The sequence below is a fragment of the Peromyscus eremicus genome, chromosome 14, assembly GCF_949786415.1.
Source record: "Peromyscus eremicus chromosome 14, PerEre_H2_v1, whole genome shotgun sequence".
Lineage (NCBI taxonomy): Eukaryota > Metazoa > Chordata > Mammalia > Rodentia > Cricetidae > Peromyscus > Peromyscus eremicus.
The window spans coordinates 85,065,832-85,085,021 of NC_081430.1; the positions used below are offsets into that span (position 1 = coordinate 85,065,832).

The 19,190-nt window shown below is 52.1% G+C and overlaps 1 protein-coding gene across 1 annotated transcript; it reads right to left on the minus strand.

Annotated features, from left to right (window-relative positions):
• Nucleotides 1-3,350: 3,350 nt before the first annotated feature.
• On the minus strand, nt 3,351-8,788 carry Zdhhc22 (zinc finger DHHC-type palmitoyltransferase 22). Its single transcript, XM_059279058.1, has 2 exons — nt 8,263-8,788; nt 3,351-3,616 (listed from the first exon to the last, which is right to left on the minus strand). Exons 1-2 carry the CDS (start codon nt 8,786-8,788, stop codon nt 3,351-3,353), a joined length of 792 nt encoding a protein of 263 aa, XP_059135041.1.
• Between the last annotated feature and the right edge of the window lie 10,402 nt (nt 8,789-19,190).

Here is a 19,190-nt window from a genome sequence, read left to right on the forward strand (position 1 = left end):
TCAAAAGGGCAGGTGTGGTGTTGGCCTATGGGATGGACAGGCCATGACCTCTAGAACATGCTGACAGTGGGCTGCCTGGTCTATCAGGGTTTGGCCTGCTGCCTGTTGTGTTGGTCTGGGCTTTGATGGGTGACACAGAGTCAGCATTGGCCCATTTGTCCTGTGTGTCTTTAGGATGCTTCAGAGGCTTGTACCCCTCCTGACTGCCCCCAATACTGGCAACCTGAGGGATCAGGAGGCCCTGGCTTGTCCTCCAGTTAGCCTGCTAGCTGGGATGAAGAAGCAGATGGCCTTCCATCCTCTTCCCTACCCACCCCTCTGTACCAAGGAGGAGGAGGGAGCGGAAAGTTCTTAGATGAGATCTTTCATTCATGGTCTCTGTGGTTCACAGACCCCAGGGCCATATACCTACTACACACCAAGGCTGAGAATCATACTACCACCACACTGCATGGCCCTGACCAGACACAACAGACATAGGTATATGTAGAGAGTGAGGGGGGATTGAAGCAGAGTCCTGGATTAGTGCCAGATTGTTCAGTGAATCTGGGGTCTCTAGGGAGGAACAGGGGTACCAGAAGTGCATTACTCAGGAAATCTTGCTATAGTTACTTACTCACTGGAACAGAAGTGTTCTTTTTTTTTTTTTAATTATTTTATGTTCATTGGTGTGAAGGTGTCAGACAGATCCCTTGGAACTGGAGTTAAAGACAATTGTGAGCTGCCATGTGTGATGGGAATTGAACTCGGGTCTTCTGGAAGAGAAGCCAGTGCTCTTAACCACTGAGCAATCTCTCCAGCCCCCAGAAGTTTTTTTTTTTTTTTTCTTTCCGACACAGGGTTTCTCTGTGTAGTTTTGGTGTCTGTTCTGGATCTCACTCTGTAGTCCAGGCTGGCCTCAAACTCACAGAGATCCGTCTGGCTCTGCCTCCCGAGTGCTGGGATTAAAGGTGTGCGCCACCACTGCCCAGCACCCCCCAGAAGTATTCTTAATCATTGTAAATCAGCATCAGTACATGCCGTTCCTGCAGTCCTGCCACCAACCAGACAGTCAAGTCAAATACAGTTGAAAACCACATATTTTATTGATAGTCTTCATTAACAACAGAGGGCCATGGGCACAAAGGCTACTCACGTACCACACCTGGCAGAGTCCCCACAGCCACCCCTCAGCGACCAGTGTTTAAGGAGCTAGACACCTGAAGCTCTCCCTTTCCCTTCTGGGATGTCAGGCTCCGTGGTGCTGAGCCTGGACAAAGCAGGGCCTTTCAAGTTTGAACTCTAGGGTCAAGAGAGCTCCAAGTCCTGAACTGTCCAGACCTCTCCCACCCCTTGTTCCCTCATGCTGCTAAGGGGTGGCCAGAATTGTCCGTGAAGACACCTCTCATGGCTCCTCCACCGAGGAAGCCTGGGCTCCCCTTCAACCCTACGACACATTTTCCCTCCAAGGGGGCCGGGCTTCAAAGACTGCCAAGGTCGTAGAGTGGAATTGTCAGATCGGCATCTGGATTGCTAGTGACTGAGACCCAGCCCACTGTTGGTGCTTGATAGATATAGGCAGGATGAACGGATGGAGGTTGAACAAAGGGGAGGCCCCAAAATAATGAATGCTGGAGGGAGAAGTGTGAGCAGAAAACTCATTATTACATTAGCCCTCTGGAGGGCACCAAAGGAGGGCCTGCATAAGATCGCCCCAGCCTCTGTTCAAGAATCCAGGGTCTTACGGAGCAATGGTTGGGGTCGCTGTGGCTACCCACTGGATACTGCAGGCCAGGTGTGGGCTTCAGCCTCAGTGCCTGTATGGATGTTAGATTGGCCTTGGGACCAAGTTGGGAGAGGGTTTTTACGTGGCTCCCACTCCTTCATGTGCCCGTGGGTCTGTCTGGTCCTCTGCGTCTCAGAATACAATGCGGTGCCCCCATCTAGAGCTGGTCAGACTGGCAGCAATGGACTGGCAATTGCACCCTCATATTCTGTCACCCCCACCAACCCCTCAGGACTGAGCATGACCTTCAGACTTTTCTCTCCCTACAACTGCCCCCACCTGACCCTAACACAGCTACACCTCCCCGTCCTCCAGTGCTAGCCCCTCTCAGCCACTGCTAACATCAGGAAGTCTCCAGATTGGCTGGGTTGGGTGCAGAAAGTCTGTGTTCTGATTTCTAGAGTCTTCCCATGCTCATCCCACCCCTTGCCCCATGAGAGCAGGTAACCCCCAGGGGTCTCTAAAGACCTTGCCCATGGACCCAGCAATGGCAAAGAGGACCTTAGAATCAGGACTGTAAAGGGATCTCTAAGTTCATCTAGGACTAGATCAAAAGTCTCTTTCATAGTACTCCTGGCAGATAACCGCCTAGATCCTGTTAAAATACTGCCGATGGTCAGTTTGAATATTCCAGGTAGTATTCAAACACCGGATGGCTTTGGTTGCGAGAGAGTCAACCCATTTGCCCTTCCATCCTTCCCCTCCAAAACTCACTCTTCCTCTGTGCTTATAACAACACTCCTCACCTTTGCCCCCTCACACACACACACACACACACACACACACACACACACACATTTATATATGGTATATAAGGCTATATAGAAACACACTTCCCTTATTTACTTATGGGTAACTCCCCTTTCTCTTTCCTTCTTCCCTTCCCAATATCTAGCAAAAATCTGAGGCTGGAGACCAAATGACAGAGGAATTCCAGGGAAAAGAAGTATCCAGCTAACTCCTGGGCTGGCTGGGCTGGGGTGGCCAGCTGGGGCAGTCTGGGAAGGGAACAGCGTTAAAAAATGCTAGGCCATTGATTGAAGTAAGTGCTTGTGGTCCCCTCGACACACACGCTGCTGACTATCCCTTATAGGAGATGAGTGTGGGTCCCCACCCCTTCCCATTTTCACTAGCAGTTGGTAAAGCTTACTGGACGGCTGTTCATGCTTGTTAACTGTACCATTTACCAGCCTCCAGGGCCTGTGGAGTCTCCCACCCACAACAAGAATGTAGTCTCCACTATCAACACGAAGAGAAGGACTTTAGCAGAAGCGGTGATGGCCTGAGACACGAGAGTGGATGGGCCAGGCAGGGAGCGGGGGAGGGGCTTCTCAGGAGATAACAACGTGGAGCAGAAACACCCTAACAGGTTAGCAGCTACCTACCTGGCTGGCCCGTGGGCAGCCTAGCGGTACCCAGGTGGCCATTTCCCCTCCATGTCAGAATGCATCTGTTTATAAATCCTCTGAGGGTGGAAGAGCTGGGGTGGATATGAGGCCCTTCCTAGGGGAGGGTGTGCTGTGTCACAGGTGGAGACAGGGGTGCTGTGGTCTTACGTTCAGGAGACGGCAGGCGTACTTGCCCGCTATTTGTCCTGCTGCTTGGAGCTTTCGGTCCCGACATTGAACATGGGGACCAGCAAGCCCAGCAGCCACCTCTTTCCGAAGACCTCCTGTAAGTTCTTGCGCCAGGGCCGGGCTCTCACCGCCACCCCCTTTCGAACCTGGTAGCGGGTCTGCCCCCGGAGAATCAGCAGCAGCTGGTGGCAGCAGAAACCCGCGCAGGCCAGACCGACGGCAAACCAGAGGTAGAGCATGAGGATGACGAACATGTCAGAACCGAGGACAGCTCCTGTCGGGGGGGAAGGGAAACACCAGACCACTTTACATCCAGGCCACGTACCCAGGCGCTCCTCCTCGCTCTGGCGCTTTCTGCTGCCAGGCAAGGGAGAGAGAGGCTCACGAGCTGGAAGTGTGCGATTTGTAGCAAAATGCAGCCTGTGTGTGAGACTGTGGCTGAGTTCCTTGCCCCAAGTTTTCCTTAGTGCTGACGGCTCCTGAGGAGGGGGCAAGAGCCGGGGGCCTAGGGGGACGGAGAACAAGCTAGATGGGCTCAGCGAAAAGGGCCCTCAGCATTTCTGGCACAGCCCAGACGCTGCACATTTCCCTAGAGGCAGAAATGCTCCCCATTTCGCTTTCTGGATTGGAAGCGAGGTGTGGCGGGGGGGGGGTACACATGAAGAGAGAGGAGCGAGCTTAGGACCCTAAAGAGGGAGCTGGCACCTGGGCAGCTGTCTAGACTGCTGTTAGTTCTCCCGGTGAGGCTGGGAGCACTGTCTGGGAGCACTGTCTGGGAGCACTGTCTGGGAGGATCTGGGAAATTGACAGCATGATGGAGGACAGGACCTGGTCATGGGACCAAGTCACAAGCTCAGCTTCAAGGACAGCGCACAGAGCTGACTTAGAGAACAATTCAGTCATTAATGTTAACAAAAGAAGCAGACACTGGAACACTCGGCCAAAGCAGTCCTGCCTGTCAGTCAACGTCAGCCGGCTAAGGCTCTAACAGCACCCCCACCCCCACCCCCCCCCACCCCACCCCCCCACCCCCGGCCCCTGCCCAGGCCATCAGTTCAGCACCCTAACACGGGACAGCACCTCCTCTACACCCTTCAAACCCAGCACTCCCTGTGGCTGTTTTTAAAGGTCCACTAGTAAGAGGTCTCATGTGTCCTCAGAGTTTGAGGTGGGAGGATTAGTCCATGCTGGATTTGAATCTCCCAGCTGGGTGGACTTGCGCAGATTTCTTAACCTCTCTGAGTTGTAGGTTGCTTATTGGCAAAATGGCTATGATAATGCTTCACAGGTTTACAGGATTACAGGGGTTGTGAGTTTCCAGTGCTGTGGTTTCTACTCAGTGCTGAATATCAAGGCTCAGAGGAGGAGAATAAGACCCTCCGGCCTTCCCCCACCTTTCCAGGGCTTGGAGTCCGGGCTGGGCTGCAGCTGTGGTAGCTGTAGTAAACATCTACCTTGACATGCTTACAACCACCCTGACATGCTTGGCAGCCAGAGCAGTGGGTTGAGACTAGAACTCAGAGGCCACCCCACCACCACCTTCTCCAGTGAGGCTGGGGTACCTGCTTCAGGGATGTCTACCCACACACATCTCCCTCGTCTTCCCTTCCCCCAGCACCTCCTTGCCCCAGCCTACCTCTTCCCAGGCTCCAGTTTCCAGACTCCTGAGAAGCAGGCTTCAACACCTGCTAGTCTGATCCATGATGGATTCAGCAGCCAAGATGAATCGATTTGCTGGCTTGCTCATGTGAAGCCTCTTTCCTCAACCCTAGGAGCTTGGGTAGCAGGATTTTCTTTGCAAAGTTAGAGACAGATAGGTCCAGCTGCCCAGAGGACAGAAACCTTGTTCCAGCTGGCATTTAGAGAACCCCCTCCACCATTGTTGGGGGGGCATCCAAGAGACTCAAGTGGGGCTGGACCATCCTGTGACCCACTTTTTTCCTTGTCAGTACAAATTAGCTTGGGCAGCCATGTGCAGGACAGAGACTCCCGGGGACGTGGTGCCCTTCCAGCCTGAGGAACACTGATGGGCAAGCTAGCCCTCAAGCTAGGATGTGAGAGCCTGGGAGCTGTCAAGCTCAGGCCTGCCTTGCAACTCAGCCCCAGGAACAAGCCAGGCAGATGGAAACCATTTCCCACAGGTTTCTAAATCAAGGCATGAGGCAAAGACCTTTCTGCCTTTTGCTGGCCCCATGCAGCAGCCACAAAAGGCTATTCTGGGGAGCTGCTTTCTTTCTCTCTTTCAAAGTGTTTGAAGTTACCAGGCCTGGCTGCTTCAGCGCCTCTAAACTATGTAATAATACTTCCTCTTTCAGAAAAATCACAGAACTTTCTTAAGGGACCTGAAAGATTACATCATCTGATTTCCTCGGTCCTTGCCCTCCTCGCGGCGGCCATCTCTAGCACCCCTGCCAAACCATCCCCCAGCATATTCTGTCATCCATTTGGGCATCCGCAATCCCCCCTCCTCAGAGAGAGGCCCATTCAGCAAGGAAGCAAGACTAGACAGGCAGGGTGGCAGAGCAGAACCAAACGAACCCAGAATCCAAACCGACATGGCTCAGAAACAAGTTAACCTGGCAGAGCCTTTGGCTCCCCAGCCTTAAAAAACATAGACTAGCCGTCTCCCAGATTTGGATTGGATGCGATGAGACACAGCCTTTGGGGCACAAGATAGGTACTCAGTAAGTTCTAGCCATCTTTTTCTCCCACCGGACCTTCTAGTGCTATCTACTAACTCATGCTAATCCAAACACCCCGTGGCACATGCTAGATGGTGTCATCTCCATTCTCTAGATAAGAATGGGGCTCAGACAGGTGGCATGAAGCCAAAGGAAAGAACCTGTTTCAGACTTCCTCAGCTGACCTCTCTCTTACCTTTGGTGTTAGCCGAGGGTCTGGACTCAGTGGTATTTGCATTTTTAGAAACACCCCCCCTCCATAAAGGTGGGGGGCTTTCAAGGCCCCACTCACTGCCATCTCAGGTGCTCATGGCAGGTCTTGACCTCAGGGGTGATTTCTATTCAACAACTGCCTTGGTACACTCTCCTGCCCACCTGTTCTGAGCGGCCAAGAGGGTATGCTCTGGACCATTTGGACTAGGAACTGGAGAAGAGAAATCTCAAAGGAGGGAGCTGAACAGGAAAGTGTATGTGAGTGGAGAGGACCAGGGAAGGATGTGAAGTGTCAGTAAAGGAGGAAGAGGAGGTGGGTCTGGTGATGAGAAGTCTTGAATTCCTTTTTCTAGTGGGCATGGTGAAGGATGGTGAGACTCATTCTAAAGCCAGAACAGATGCCTGGGCCCTGAGGTGGGCATGGGCTGGCTCTTTTCTCCCATCAGATCAAAGCGAGAGGCTTCCTTTCTTCCATATTTCCCAAACCTAGCACATATGGCCAGGCCTCACGCCCAGACTTAAATCCAACCCTTTCAAGGTCCTCCTTCTGGAACCACCCATTTTTATGGTTGTGAGACTACTTGGGAAAAGATGTGTAATCAGGTTCTCTGGCTCTCCTCATCACTCCACCTGCCTGCTCTCACACTCCACCCCCAGCCCACCCACCTACCCTCCCCCATCCTGCTTATTTCAGTCTTGGCAGCCTCCTGTGCCAGCACCAAGATCCAGAAGGCCCCAGAGCTCCAAGTTCTGGGCCCAGCTTCGCCACCAGCCCTCCAGGCATTTCCCGTGGCTGGTCCTCCCTGGGCTGCTGTGTTCCCACTGCCAACTGGCATGCTAGTTCTATGTCTGGGAAGAGCTGGGTTATAGATAAGACAGGGGCTGAAATGAGAGCTCCCCTAGGGTATAGCCAGTTTTTTTTTTCAAATGCCCAGCCCAGTCCAGTCCAGTCCAGTCTAGTCCAGCCCAGTTCAATCCAGTCCAGGTGCACCAGGACAGTCAGCTTCTCTGTAGAAGCAGCTGTCTTTCTGTGAGCCTAGAAGGTCAAGTCATTGTGTTTGGGACTATGGGAACTGAGGAAGAGCACTGGATTGTGGTTTAAGCATCTGGATACAAGCCAGAGATAACTATTCCAGGGAAGTAAGACGCTAAGCAGGTCATTTAGTTCCAGATAAGACTCAGTTTCTTTATCTGAGAAGTGGACCTAAGAACACCAGACACACACCTTTGTGTACACACTACTAATGGTAGAGATCAAATTGGTCGCAATCAAAGGTCAAGGTAAGAAAAGAGTGGAAAAAAATGAAGTAGGGACAAATGCCAAGGCCAGGAGCAGAGTCTCCCAGGGCGTCATGGGATGTTCTTTGAGACACACTATTCAGATTACAGTCCTCATCCCCACGTGAGCACCAGTATGAGGACTCATGTGCCTGGCTCCAGCAGGTGTCAGAGCCTTCCAAAGGGTCAGATCCCACAGCAGACTGGATCTCTGGAGTGTGGACTTGTAAGCTGTGAAGTGGCTCTGAGCCACTTGTCAATTGCAGAAGAGCCTAGTGTGTCAAACCTGGTGGGTGGGAGGTTGGAGGTGAGCAGTTGGCCTCCTGCTGAGCACAGCCTGAAGTCAAGCGTAGCTGTGGCTGTTTGGTAAAAAGCTCCTGAAGGAATATGTGGACAGGATTGGGGGTGGGGTGGGGTCCAGGTCAACGGGGAGCATAGCATGAGCTCTGAAGGAGAGTGCCGCTCCTGAGAGGTGGAGAGCTTGGTTGCCATAGTTTTATGAGTAACATATAGTATGAGAGATGAGGGGGGCCAAATGTCAGAGGAAATAGAGCATGCCCAGTTAATCTGAATCTCTGATAGATTACAATCTGTTCTCTTGGTATGCCTCCTGAAATACTGGGGCATAATTACACCAAATGACTGGTTATCTGGCGCTTTGAACTGAATATATCCTGTGCTTTTATTTGAAAGAACTTGGGTTTGGGCTAGGAGGTCTTGTCTGCCAGACCTGCCCAGGCCCACTCACCGGAGAAGAACTGGCTGATTGAAGTGGGCAGGAGCGTGAGGAAGGCCAGGGGATGGGCGAAGGAGATGGAAAGGACAGCTGAGATGTAGGCCACGCCGGCTACCATGGAGTAAAGACAGGCCAGCGAGGTGTAGAGGCAGAACAGGATGAAGTTGCGCATGTTCCTGCTACCGATGCAGTTGCCAGTGAAGAAACAGTGATGGTCGTGCCTCAGCGTGACTCGGGAGCACACTCGGCAGAAGTGGGCGCTGGGTGGTGGGCACTGAGATCGCTGGGATGAGGTTCCCTGGCAGGTACCCAGGTCGTCTGGGGAGTTCTGGATGACCAGGATGTAATTGCCCAGGGCATTGGCTGAGAGGAACAGGAAGAGCGCCCCGTGAAGCACGGCAGGCGAGAAGAGCGGGGTGGCTGTGGGGTCCTCACGCATGCTGGGCAGGAAGAGGAAGAGCTGCAGGACGAAGGTCACCAGGGAAATGCAAAGGAAGTAGGCGGGGGCCACCACGTTGAGCAGCCGCAGGGCCAGCATCCTCTTCCTCGATTACATTCCTAAGGGGCGCAAGGAGAGAGGAAGCCTTACAGCGTTGTCCAGGGTCATCCTGGTCCTCTTCTCCTTGGTCAAAGGTCCGGAGGGCTGTACACAAATCTCCCAAACTCTGCCCCCTCGGACCACCCTTTCCGGTTTCCCTAATTTAGGACCAAGCAGATTAGAAACCCAGAGACCACAGCGGGCCTGCCTCTGGCCAGACCTTCTTCGGATAAGAAGTCCCTGTTGCCTTGGAGTCATGGAGGTCAGGCACAGGAGGGAAGGGCCTGTTTGCAGTCTGGAGTGATTGTATGTGGGGCGGCGTGGGGTTTAGGAGCTGAGGGGTGAAACTGCTACGGTATCACGGTAGTGAAAACCCATTTTGGGGATCTCTAGCTGAGGCTTCTCTAGGAGAAAGAACGATCCAGTGGGGGTGGTGAGACCCGCTGGACTCTTGGAAATCTTGATTCACCCCTCCCCCCACTCCTGTCTTGAGCAATATTCTGTGACCTCACAGGTTACCCAAGGCTCTCTGGAAGTAGTTGTGCTGTGGATCATGATGTGTGTTCCCTTGCCTGCGACTCTACGTGTTATCTGTGTGCCTCTGGGTATGTGTGTGTATACCCACCCCCTGCCACCTGGCTTTTTCTTTTCAAAATCAATTAAACAATCGATACAGTGTTCAGGGGCTGGGGAGGGTGGAAGTATAGCTAGACTGCTTGTGCCAGTGGGTCCTGATCAGTTCATTTTCCAGCCGCTGGCTGCCCTGACTATTTCTATAAAATCTTTGCAAAAGAGTGTTTTCCTCTGAGGCAATGAAATTGAAATCCCCCACTCGCACCCGCCTTTCGCTTTCCTGGCGGGAGAAACCCAAACAATCCCCAAGGCGCCTAAACCCTTTCCATGCCAAGAAGCTCGTCTTGGGTGGACTCGTGGATGGATGCTTGGCAGCATTTCCTGGGTTGACACCCCTACACAGAACTGAATGCAGCTTCACCTCTTACAGCTGGGGCCTCTGCCCGACTTGGGATACCACGGGGAAATAGGTTCTGTGTGTGTCGAGGAGAACTTTCCAGTGGTCTAAGTAATCGGCCAGAAGGAGGCACGAGAAAAGTTCTGGGAAGGTGGCTGCACCCAGGATGGATGGATGCCACAGGGCCTGTGTCCAAGCTGTCCCGTCCATCCTGGCTGAGACATTGGTCACCTTGAAATCTTCTTTGCAGGTGACTGTGTTTACCGCTCTGGGGACCTGCAGTCTCTCTGCACAGCTGGGACGCAGCTCAGGGCACGACTCTGTGATCGCTGGGGGCTCAGCGCCCCCATAGCCATGCATCCCCGGAGGCCACGGGGGCGCTGCCCACTTCATAGAGCCCTAGGTACCAGGCTCCGGCGAGGGAAGCAAGTGTCTTCCCGGCGCCAGTCGCCAGGGGGGCGCGGGAGCAGCCTCCAGATGCGCCGCGGCTCTGGGAAGGCGAAGGACAGGGGCTGGGGGAGTGCGGGGCGCCCGGTGGGCAGATGCAGCCGGGGGGCCCTGCGTCCGGCAAAGGCCCGCAGAGAGTGGCTGGCGACCCCGAGCGTGGGGAGCTGTCCGCTCAGCACCGGCGTCCGCCCCACCAGCCTCTGAGGGCGGCCCCGGAGCCCTGCGGACCCCAGGCAGCACGGGCACCCGCCGGTTCCTCCGCCACTGCCTGCTGGACGCCCCGGCAGCCGCCCCCCGGAGCGGCCGCAGCGCCGCAGAGGACTAGGGAACGAACTCACCGAGCTCGGATCGCGACAGGAGGAGCCCTGGACGCCGCCGGCCTTGGTTATCCCCGAGGCTGCAAAGTTATGGGCTCGCCCGACTGGCTCGCAGCCTCCTCACGCTTCGCTTCGGGGACTGGGCAGGTAGCGGGGGTGTGGGGAGGAGGGAGCGGGCAGCTGCCGCCCTTCTACTTGGGCACCAGAGAATGGGGGCCAGGAGGCGGCGGGGATGGCAGCTGGGCACCCCCCAGCTCCGCCACCCCTCCCTCCGCTCCTGGGGGCGGTGCTCTGGCCACTGGCTCAGCACTGAGGACTTGCCCCCCACATCCCCGCCCTTCTCGGCTCCCCCAGGGCGGGTTGTGGCGCCCTGCCCTACTGCAACCCCAGTTCCAACTGGGAGATGGGGATTCAGCCCTGATACAGTAGTTCCAGCCAGACCCTGACCTCCCCTGCTCCCTCTTCTCTTCCTGTCTACCATCCCTCCCTGCTGCCGGCCAGGACCAAGGAAACCTTGTGTGTATATAGGGGGTGAGGGGATGTGGGCTGTAGAGAGCTCTGCTTACCAGGGCAACACCCATGAAAATCAGCATTATCTCAGAAGGTCTGTGAACTGAGGGGTGAGAGCCAATGTACCTGGGTGTCAATATCCACCGTTTAGTATTTGCTGGGCGAGCCTACATTCCAGGGTCTTGTGTAGAACAGAAGATGGAATGACAGTGGCTGTGTCTTAGATCATCATTAGCACTACAGACTGGCCCTTTCCTGAGTAACAGGCACTGTGCTGAACCCATGACCTGACAGCGGCATTAATCCTCCAATATGATCCCGGAAGCTCGCTGAGCCCCATTCTAGGGCCAAGAAGGTGATGCTAAGTCACATGGCCAAGGTCATGCAGCAGGTGAGTGGTGGGGCCTGGTTTTGAACCTGGTTCTAGCCCGATGCTCCTGTTTTCAGCCTCTGTCCACTTCAGCATCACCTGGGACCCGGGGGGTCGGCTTTGGTTTGGGAGAGGGGAGGACAACAGGGCTTTTTCCAGACACAGACTTTGACCTGAGCTTCTCCTGCCCCTGTGTATCTCCTTCTCATACTATTTTCATGTGTGTGCCACGAGACAGTGACAGGGTGGTGACACTAGTGTATGGCATCCGTGTGTGTGTGTGTGTGTGTGTGTGTGTGTGTGTGTGTGTGTGTGTGTGGTGTGTGCATCCATGCATGTAGGGGGAGTCTAAGACCATGAAACACCACAAGAATATCCATGCTTTTCCTAGCCTCAGTCTCCCAAGCTGTCATGGCTCCCATGGCCTTCCCCCACTCCTCTGTGTACAAGCAAACATAATAAATGCTTATTGGTATCTCAACTGGTTGATTAAAACGAGCAATCCTTTGAAGCGAAGGCCATATGCCGATCGGCTTAGCCTCTATTTTTGAATCATCAGACACTGTTTTCTCTGTATTTTATCAGCATACATAAAAATAAAAAAGGGGCCAGGAAGCCTTTTTCGTGTTCTAAAAGGATCTTAAACACGAGAGGAAGAACAGCATTCCAGGTGGTGGCTCCTGAGAATCTGTTGGCCCAGGACAGACACAAGGAAGCACAAGAGGTCCTTTTCCTTCCAGGGCAGCTTTGAGTCACGAGCTGCCTGGCCCCCCTGCACAGGCTCTGCCTGCCTCTCACACAGGCTTGGGATGGAGGGGACCCAAAGGCCTCAGTCTGGGCCATACTGATTAAAAATCTCCATTCCTTAAATACCTTGAGAGTTGGGCATGTTTCTAATTTTATTTTGCATATGGGTGTGTGGGGGGAAGGTGAGTGGTGTGTGTGTGTGTGTGTGTGTGTGTGTGTGTGTGTGTGTATGTGTGTGCTGAATTATCGCGTGAGGGGTAAAAAGAAGGAGCTAGGCAAATGTGGGAAGATGTCAGTAGGGGAAGAGACTAATCAGCCCCGGAGGGAGGAGATGGGTGCTACAGACAGGAATGGACAGGAGAATTATTTATTTAGAAGCCAAATTTATCAACAGAAAAGGATGTTAGACCTGGAGTTCTAAGCCTAGTGTACGGATTCCTCGGCCTCTTAAGCAACAGAGCAAGAGGAAGAACAGCCAAGTGCTTTGCCCCGACAAGGCCCCATAGGGAGGTCAACCGGAGACTTCACTTTGATTGTGACCCTGAGTTAAGCAGACCATACTTCATTGCCACTTACCAGCCATGTGAACTTGAAAAGGTGGTTTAACCTCTCTGCACTCTGCGTTCTCACCCAGAAGATGAGAACACTGTCCATATTTGTGACCACGGCAAACAGGATGCTGAGCTGGGGGTACCAGGACCAGAGGGACACTTCAGCACTCTTCTCTCCCATCAGCCCCCTCTCTTTCTTCTAGGCTCTTACCTCTTATAGAGGTAAGAGTTCTCATTTCTTTCTAAAATGAGAACTCCCATCCCATCCTGGATTAGAAATATCAGGGAAGGAGGTGTCTCTGATTTGCCCGGAGTAGACCAGAGTAAATATTCTGTTTGATGAATCCATACTTGTCTCTCTGGAAAGGAAAAACCTGTATTTTGAGCTTTTGAAATGCCTGGCAAGGACACATTTGCCATTGATCTTCCATTCCGCCACCACCCACCCCGGCGATAGTCTTGTTCTCCTCAAACAGCGTCAGAAAGTAGTTTCTAAACCACATTCTCCATCAGCCTTATCATTTATTCTCATAGCCAAGCTGCTATGGCACCTGCAGGGGCTCCCGAGGGGGCAGGGAATCACACAAGTATCTGATTGCTGCTGAGCACTCTCCTGGAGATACGTGCTGTAAACCTTTCAATTTAGTGGTATTATCTGAGTGAAATAAACTCCCTTCTGAGTGGCAAACATTCCATTTTACTGCAAAATGTAGTATCCAGAGGAAGAAATTCCATGAAGTGAGCAGGTGCTTCTCCCTGGGTTGACAGACCCCCCCCCATGTCTGTCAGGCTCCCCATACCTCTAGAATTGGAGGCTGTTCCTCAATGCAACAAGCTGGGGCAGAGAATGCCGATGGGGAGATGTTTCATTTTCATGCTCTTAGCGTAGGTATGTCATGGAGAATGGAAACTGGGGTCTCGAGGTTAACCAGTAGTCTGAATTAAGACCGTAATAGATACCCCTGCACAGAATGCTGTCTACAGCAGACAACTAACCACAGCCTTGAGGGACCGCAAAGTACTTCCGAGCCTCAGAAGGCTTAATAAGAAGACGCCATCCCTGCCCGCGCAGATTTGGAAACCGTCTTCATGTGATCCTCAGCCAGCCACACACATCGGAATTGGATTATCCCGGAACATCTACCTGGAGGTGCTACTTTACTTCATCCACATTGCCTCTGTTCTAACAGCAACTGCATTACTTCGCTGTAATAAGGTAGCAGCCCCACAAAATTAAAATCTCATTCCACGGAGTCTCTCAATAGCCCTGTAAGCTAGCTGGGAAGAGAAGCAGTATTAAACCCATTTTTCTTCTGGGAAAGCTGAGGTTCTCGAGTTCTGTTGCAGGCTAACGGCTAAGCCTCGCCTGTGTCGGATTCAGCATGTGACTTGAAAACCTAGGCATGGTGGTACGTTCCTGTAATCTCAGGACTTGGGGGAACAGTAGTAGAAGAATTCAGGACTTCAAGGCTATCCCCTGCATATCCAGTTCAGGGCCAGCCTGGGTTGTGTCTGATTGGCTCAAAAACAACAACAACAAATAAACAAACAAACAAAAAACACCCCCAAACCCCAAAGAACGAGCCAACCGATAAATGCACTTCCCTCAATATGTTTTGCTATGCCCAGGTTTCACCAATACTTGTCTTTTCTGGAACGTGACCTTTGCATAAAGAAAGCAGGTGGGTCATTCGCTTTCCAGAGTAAGACCTGCCTCATCTCCCCTTATCTGAAACCTCACTGCTCCTTCACCCATGTCCCCCTACCCTGAAGTATGTATCCCCACTACACTGGACACCACTTGACTGTTTGCCCCCCTTTATCAGAATGCCAGCTGCCTGAGAGCAGTGTGTAGACCATGTAAGTCACTCTGTGTCCCCGGTGCCTAGCACAGTGTCAGGTGTGTAGGAAGTGCTCAGTATGCACTAGCTGCCCACGTGAGTGGGTGCTAGGCACACACACACACACACACACACACACACACACACACACACACACACTCATCGGATGCCCTCAGGTGCTCTGCTCTCTGTGGTGCTAGAGGAGGTGGATGCGACAGAGGTGCTCAGTATCCAGGCCCCACATGTCAAGGAAGAAACAACAAGGTCCGGGTGACAGGTAGCCAGCCCTGCGGCTCTCTCTGATGACAGGACGCCTCGGGGTGAAAAATCTTTGCTTAGCTTGGGAGAGTCCCTCTTTGCAGAGCTCAGGCCTCGGAAGGATGGAGGCAATCTTTCCCCCAATTAGCCGCACTTTGCTGGGACCACTTAGGCAGCCCTGGTAGGGATGCTGATGGCTGGGGGACCAGCAAGCAGCTCAGCTCAGAGGTGGGGGGTGGTTGCAGGATTAATTGGTCCTTTCATCTCAGAGCATGCAGGAGGTGGGAGAGTGGGGGGGGGGAGAGGGAGGCAGAGGGCAGGGCAGAGAAGAGGGGCAAGGAGCAGAGTGGAGATGGGGGAGGCGAGAGTGTGCTTGTCTGGCACCCCACAGCCAGTGTCTTTATGATGGAGGATGTTCTGGAGGCACAGGGGGAAGTCTTTGGCCTCTGCTGAGAGCCCTCCCGTGCCAGGTGTCCAGGATGGGAAGAAATGAGGCAGAAGGCTGACATCTCAATTAGGGAAGGAGGGAGGGAAGACTAGAACAGCGAGGTCACTGTAGTGCCCTTAGCTGTTCAGAGGCCGCTTGGATATGCCCCTGTGGCCACAGAGCAGCAGGCGGCACACTCCTCCTATCTCTGATCCTTCCCACCTCACTCTTCCATCCCAGCAGAGAGCCCAGGGCCCAGGAGAGATGACGCAATGTGGTCTGACAATAAAAGCATCAGCATTTGGTGCTCACTGGCCTGGACTTAAATCCCTTTATTCTTATTCAGTTATTGTCCAACCTTGGGCGAATTCCTCTGCCTCCCTGAGCCTCCAATTACATCTCCATGAAATGTGAGTCTATCAAGAGTTTCATTCATTGTTTTTTTTTTTAAATTATTATTTGTTGATTTATTTATTTTGAGATAGAATCTAACATAGTCCTGGGCTCAACCTCACTGTCCCTGAAGATGACCATGTCCTGCTGGTCTCCCTGCCCTTACCTTCTGAGTACTGGGGTTCCAGGTAAGTGCCACGGAGCCTGGTGTCTGTGATGTGGGAATCAGACACAGGGCCTCCTGCACACTAGGCAAAGCACTTTTCCAATTAAGCCACATCTCTAGCCACCACCATGAGTTTTAAGCAGCAAAGAAGTCACTTCAGGAATCCCTTCCTTTCTACCTGACATGGCCTCTTGCTTCCTGTCCATGTAGTCCTGTCTGCCTCGGGATGTTTACGCTGGACATCTTTCCTCGGTGTCTTTCTCTTTCTCTTTCTCTCTCTTTTTGAGACAGAGTGTCACTATGTGAAGTTTTAACTGGACTAGAACTCACTCTGTAGACCAGGCTGGACTCCAACTCACAGAGATCCACCTGCCTCTGCCTCCCCAGTGCTGGCATTAAAGGCCTGCATCACCATACTGGCTGCTCCATCTTTTGTTTATTGCTTCTTTTTAACAACAACCTCAATGGCAGGGCCTTCCCTGGCAGCGTTTTTGCAGCTTCTCCCCAAACACAGAGTCTACCTTGGGGTGGGGAGGAGCCCAATAAATATTTGAATGAGGGCTGGAGAGATGGCTCAGTGGTTAAGAGACCCGACTAGTCTTCCAGAGATCGTGAGTTCAATTCCCAGCACCCACATGGTGGCTCACAACCGTCTGTAATGAGATCTGGTGCCCTCTTCTGGCCTGCAGGGACACATGCAGGCAGAATACTGTATACATAATAAATTAATAAACCTTTAAAAAATATTTGAATGAATAAATTACAACTAAGTACAATTGCTGGGTGTGGAGGCACACATCTTTAACCCCAGCACTTCAGAGGCAAGGCAGGTGGATCTCTAAGTTTAAGGCCAGCCTGATGTACAGAGTGAGCTCCAGAACAGCCAGAGCTGCACAGAGAAACCCTGTCTTGGAAAAACCAAACCAAACCAAACCAACCCCAAAAAACCCTCACATAAGTACAATTATAAATAAATAATAAATTGTACCTCAATATCTGACTTTTAAAAATCAGGCTTGAGGGGCTATTGAGATGGCTCAATGGTTAAGCGCACTGGCTGCTCTTACAGAGGACACAGGAATTCCCAGCACCCACATGGTGACCCACAGTCATCCTTAACTCCAGTTCCAGGAGAACTGGTGCCCTCTTCTTGCCTCAGACACATACTGCATGTGCACATACATGTAGGCAAGACACTCATACATATGAAATGAAAATAAATAAACTTAAAAAAAATTCAGGCTTGAGAGATCAATGAATAAACAGAATCCAACCAAAGACACCCATTTCCTGCTTCCTGTTTTGTGCCAGGCCGGTGGGGTCAGGAGCCCTTGTGTATTTCACTGACCTTAGCCTCACCACAGCCCTGCCAAAAGCCAGACTCCACCAGTTCCACAGAGATTATGGCAGCTCAGAGTGGCTCAGATTCACTAAGGTTGTGACGATTATTGGCAGCAGGCATGAAATCCAGGTCACTTGATTCCAAAGCTCTCACAGCACGTGGCCCCGTGCCTCTCACACACGAGGCTTCACGTGATGTAGAAATAATAACTTACTTTCTTACGGAGAGGTAATGGGTTGTGCTGCTAATGCTTTCGTGTGAATCAGCCTTTCCCAGTGATCCGGGGTGGGAGGGAGTAAGCGTCTTCTTGGAAACGAGTAGGAAACGAGCGTGCTGCAGGAGGGAGGAGAAGTGTCCATGGGACCGGAGAATGAGAAAGGAGGCAAGAGAGAAGAGGGACCAAAAAACGATTCTGGGACTACATGTTGACATTTAACCTGAGCTCCTGACGTCGTCACTCACTGCAGTCTGGAGCAAAAGTCAGTTGTCTTAGTCTAGTTTTCGTTGCTATAACAACATACCTGTGCCTGGGTGATTTGCAAGGAATAGAGACTTGTTGAGCTCATGGTGGAGGATGAAAAATTCAAGAGCATGGTGCTGATGTCTGGCAGGGCTTCTTGCTACGCTGGGGGACAGTGAAGTTTGTCTCATGGCGAGACCGAGTAGGTGTGTCAGGCAGAACCCTCCTTTGTCATAAGGCCACTTTCCTGTTAACCCACTGATCCATTAATATATTAAGCCCCGCTCAGTGGCTTAGTTACCCCTCAACCGTGATGCATGGGGGAAGTGAACTTGCAGCACACAAAATTTGGGAGCCGTGTTTAAACCACAGCATCTGTTACGCTCTCTGCACCTCGGTTTCCCGACCTGTAAGATCGGGCTTTGTACAACTCCGATACCATGGGGTTGTCACATAGATTAAACCTGTGCAGAGCATGTGGAAGAGGGGCTGGATGGTCAGTGTTAGCTGGTCACTACTGTAATTAATTATCGCTGGGTTCCAGAGCATAGAAACGGTGATTGCATTAATGTGGAGGTTTAATGGAGTCAGTCTAAGATGGTGCTGACTCTATGAGGAGGTGAGACCCAGGCTCTTTCCATCTTGTTGCTCCACCCCTTCTGATGTCTCATTGATCCAGAAAGGTTAAGCCTGTCTTTTTCATCTTGCTCATATTCCCTTCTGGATGGGAGGGGCAGACAGGTCTATAGTAGCTTTTCTTGTCACTGTCACACAGAGTTCTTGACAAGAAGCAACTTACAGAAGAAGTGCTTATTTTGACTCCCAGTTTGACAGTATAGTGTATCCTGGAGATAAAGGCGTGGTGGTGAGAGCAGTCCCCAGCTGTGGTGGCAAGAATGTGAGGGGTTTGTTGATGACGATCAGAAAGTAGAGAGGGAGAGGGGTAGGGGTGGGGAAGAGAGGAGAGAGGAGGGGAAAGAGAGAGGAGGACGGAAAAGTTGAGGGAGGGAGGGGGAGAGAAGAGAGAGGAAGAAGGTGGGGAGGAGAGAGGAGAGAAAGAGAGAGAGAGAGAGAGAGAGAGAGAGAGAGAGAGAGAGAGAGAGAGAGACTATCAGCAGGCTGGAAGCAGACAGAGGTATATCCCCCTAAGATCTATGCCTAAGTGACCCACTTCCTCCTGCTAGGCCTGGGCTTCCAAAGCTTCCACAGATTTCAGTTTACTGGACCTGGCAAGTCAATGACCCTGTGACTGTGTCCCATGCCTTCATGTACAATGACTGCTTGTTGACAACCACCATACACAGATGGCACGCCATTCATGCTTCCTGTTAAAAATGTCCAAGGGGTTGGAGAGGGACTCAGCAGTCAAGAGCACTGATTGCCCTTGCAGAGGACCTAAGTTCAGTTCCCAGCAACCACAAACACCCGTATCTCCAACTCCAGGGAGATCCAATGTCTCTGGCTCCTGCAGGCACCCTTACATACATACAAACCACCAATAATTAAAAATAAATACCAAAAATAGCCCCGTTCAAATATAGGTAACCTAGATCAGCTTGTAATAATGTCTCCTTCCAATCTGTTGCAATTCCATCAGTCACGG

Excerpts from the sequence above, each read along its gene's own strand:
- Zdhhc22 (XM_059279058.1), bottom strand. The coding sequence starts at position 8,788 with ATGCTGGCCCTGCGGCTGCTCAACGTGGTGGCCCCCGCCTACTTCCTT. Across the intron at positions 3,617-8,262 it reads AATCAGCCAGTTCTTCTCCG|GAGCTGTCCTCGGTTCTGAC; the intron begins GTGAGTGGGCCT and ends CCCCCCCGACAG.